This window comes from Alligator sinensis, unplaced genomic scaffold (genome assembly GCF_000455745.1).
Source record: "Alligator sinensis unplaced genomic scaffold, ASM45574v1 scaffold872_3, whole genome shotgun sequence".
Classification (NCBI taxonomy): Eukaryota; Metazoa; Chordata; order Crocodylia; family Alligatoridae; genus Alligator; species Alligator sinensis.
The window spans coordinates 1,164,754-1,168,348 of NW_005842137.1; the positions used below are offsets into that span (position 1 = coordinate 1,164,754).

Below are 3,595 nucleotides of genomic sequence, written 5' to 3' on the forward strand. Positions count from 1 at the left end.
CAGCAGGAAACATCTATAATTGGGACCCAGGGTGGGAAATTCCCTGCAATACCCTCCAGCCCCTGTGCTTGATTCTGTGGGAGCAGATGGAGTGTGAAATCCCTTTGGACTTAGTGACTGGTACAGGGGTGAGCTGTTTAAGGGAGGATGGACTTCGGGTAGAGGGGAATCAGACAACATGGCAGCTAGAGAGATCTGTAAGGAACTCCACGGCCTGCCCTTGGCAGTGGGGGTGGTAAAACAGACCCCCTCAACATGCCAGGACACAGATGAGAAGGAGGTGAAAGAAAAACCACTCAGGGGGGAGCTAGCAACTGGAGGAGAGTCCATACCTGCCGGTAGGTGTCCTGATGATGCTCCTCGTTCCGGGAATCGTAATATTGCTCAATGAAGCCGAAGTACTCCTCCCGTTTACGCTGCAAAGTCAGCTTCCGCCGTTCCATGTTGGCGGGGAGGTAGCCCTGGAGGGGAAAGGCAGTGTGTCCAGGAAGGCCCCTTCCCCTTTGCTCCTGACCCAGTGGGGCCAGTGCCTGAGAAGCTTGCCAGGCAGTGCTTTCAGTCTGCGCAAAGCTCTGGGTGCGGGCAGCTCACAAGGGCCTCAACACTGCCAACACAGGATTGCCTGGTCTCCCCCCTTCCTGACCTGGGGCAATCTGCCAGCAGCCAGCTGCAGGCCTGGGTCAGTACAGAGCTGACTAGCTGCTCAGCACCAGCTGCTCTTCAAACTTGCCGCAAGACACCAATTACCTATAGGAGTGAGCTGTGCAGGCTGACTAGCCAGGGTGCAGGGTGGTGGCTGCCACCATGGGGGACAATGACCTCACTGGCAGTCTCAGAGTTCAGATCATTCGTGCCTGCTCCCTGGCACAGGGGGAGACGGGACAAGTAGGCAGCCAGCAGTCTGAATGTCCAACTGGAGTCAAAGTCAGGGCCTGCCGGATGGCATTTCAGACACCTCTGTTCTAACCCCAGCCCACTTGCTAACTGGATGTGCAACTTTGACTTCTCAGGGAGCACAGGGATGGCTAGACTGTGTAGGGGAATACGGAACTGAACAGAATCTCTGTACTGACCACGTGCCATAAGGCAGGGCCAGGCACCTCTGGTGGTGCTCTCTACCTTGGGGATCTTCAAGAGAAGACTGGACAAGCACCTAGCTGGGGTCATCTGACCCCAGCACTCTTTTCTGCCCAGGGCAGGGGGTCAGACTCAATGACCTACTGAGGTCCCTTCCAACCCTAACATCTACGAACCTCCAGCCCAGTCACACATGCTCCCACACATGTAGTCCCAATGGCTAGTGCAGCTGTCTGTACAAGGCTGCAGCAGGCCTTTGCCTTAGTACTTACCGACAGGAGCCGCCATGTCACGGGCCGGACCTCCCTGGGCACACCGGGCCAGCTGCACTTCCTCAGCTCATCTGCAAACGGACAGTGGTGTCAGTGGGTTAGATCCCTAGGCACGTCCTGAGTGAGGTCCACGGCTAGTCAGGACTACACCTAGAAGGAGAGGAAACCCCAGTCTGCTCCTGTGGGCTCAAGAGACACCGTGTCCCCAGCAAGGCTTGGCATTAGCCGCACACAGGATGCGCTGTAGGGCCACAGGGGCTTGGACCCAGCCAGCCCAGAACCTGTGTCCCCAACATCATTAGCAGCAGATGCAGGGGGCTCCAATCCAGCTGATCCCCGCTCAATTAGCATCAAGTATCCACAGAAGAGCCCAGTCCGCCCAGCAGCAACCGCATCCAGCTCCCACTGGTGCTGTTCCATGCTCACATTTGATTGATGTTGTAGGACCCCAATGACATACCCCGAACCTCCCTGAACTACCCCTTTCCCCTGCACTCACCCAGGTCCGTGTTGTGGCTGGACAGGAGCTGCCGGAACTTCTCCAGACGGGTTTTCTCTCGCACAGTCATCGGAGGAGCCCCTGAGGCATTTTGGTCAGAGATGCGGGCGACAAGCGGGATGATGGGCCTGAGTGGGAGGGACTGCTGTTTGTGGAGTGGGTTCCGCACACAGGTGTCCTCTGTCAGAGGGCAAGAGGACAGTCAGAGAGCCAGCAGGGTGGGAGCAACATCAGAGCAGAAGTCAACCACAGGACAGGGACTCAGGGAATCTGTTCTGTTCCTGAACTGGGCCTCAGGTTCCTGTTGCCTACAGAGGGATAAAGCCCTACTTCTGGGTTTGTCTGCTAGTGTGTGCACACTGCTTTGGGATCTCTCCAACCCCCTAACAAAGGAGAGGCTTGCCCAAGTAGGGGTGCCTTCTCTAGTCCTTGGGATTACATTAATACTTCAGGAAGCTGGATAGTTCAGAGTAAGCCCTGGTCCTATGTGCACCCTGGCAAGCATCAAGACCTCTCTCAAAAGTCTCCCATCATTCCTTTGTTCCTAGGCTTTCCTTCCCCCTTCCCCTAATGCACTTGAGAAATAGAAGCTACAATCAACATCAGCGCTTCACCCTGCCAGCTCTAATTCCCTCTACCAGAAACTCTTGTACAGCCTGGGGACATCACAGGATGGGAACTCAGACTGACTTCAAAGCCATGGTCCAAGATGGAGTACAGCCAGCTTCCTGCTGCTGTTTTCATTGTTTCCTCCTGTTCAACCCCTTCCTCTTACTCCCGTATTCATCCTCTCCTTCCTTCCTTCCTCCCCTTTGCATTCAACACACTAGGCTGCCATTTGCTCAGAACCTGACCACTGTGTGTCAGCAGAAGAGGGCACTTGGGGATTGCAGCAAAACCAATGTTACTTAGCCTACATCTTTGGGCCTCCTTTGTGCCAGGGAGCAGGCACCTTGGCTTGCAGAACACAACAGGCATTACACAGACTCTGTTGCCATCTGCTGGCTGCCGAGATCTATAAATTTACTTTCAGAGCAACCAACCTGGAGCTGTAAAGCACCTTCTGGGCTTCTTTAACAGCCTGGAAGGATGGATTCACAATCCTGGGGGATGCTGACCCAAGGCTGACAGGCAAAGGACTATAAGCAGGATGTGGAGCCCCAAAGAACTCCAGGCTACATGTTGCTGGTGGAGAGGTAGCTGCTGGGCCTGGATTTGGGGCATTAGACTAGTAATGTAGGGACAAATCAAGGTCCATGGGGTGGTGATTCTTCTGTAAGCCTCTATGTGGGCAATAGTGAGAGGTTCAAATCAACAGCAACCACTCAAGAAAGCATACTTGCAAGAGGCACTCACCAGATGTTCTGGAGAGCTGGGCTTCACTGCTGGATTTGATGACTTTACAGTTGGTTGGCATCTCGTTCAGTGCAGATGGGGTCCGCTCGGGCTTCACCCGCAGCTTGCTGTGGTTCTCCAGGACCTGGGCTGCTGTGGCTTTGGCCACTTTTGAGTTCAGGGTCTGGAAGGAGAAGTCTTCGTCTTCATCATCGCCAATGTCCCAGGCATCACTGGTGTTGCGGGCAAACTCATGGAAGCTAGAGGCCTTCTTGCTCTTCAGGGGCAGTGCGTTGACCTTGGAGCGGTCCTTGATGAAGCTGGGGCCATGGGGAGAGTGCGTCAGTGCTAGGATACGAGGTAAGCCTGGCCTCTTCCAGCCCTCAGTCCCACATGACCCCTCCCAAGGGTT

At 54.9% G+C, this 3,595-nt stretch overlaps 1 protein-coding gene across 3 annotated transcripts in view; it reads right to left on the reverse strand.

The window, feature by feature from the left end:
* Window positions 1–3,595, reverse strand: part of TBC1D22B (TBC1 domain family member 22B) — a 39,650-nt gene that overhangs the window by 30,733 nt on the left and 5,322 nt on the right. For all 3 annotated transcript variants that reach the window (XR_003094431.1, XR_003094430.1, XM_006025256.2), the window contains exons 3-6: window positions 3,205–3,503; window positions 1,849–2,028; window positions 1,350–1,420; window positions 333–461 (exon numbers count right to left, since the gene is read on the reverse strand). Coding sequence is in view for 1 of the 3 variants with exons in the window: in XM_006025256.2 (XP_006025318.1) it covers window positions 333–461; window positions 1,350–1,420; window positions 1,849–2,028; window positions 3,205–3,503 (679 nt within the window). In the remaining 2 variants the exon portion in view is untranslated. The remainder of the gene's footprint in view (window positions 1–332; window positions 462–1,349; window positions 1,421–1,848; window positions 2,029–3,204; window positions 3,504–3,595) is intronic.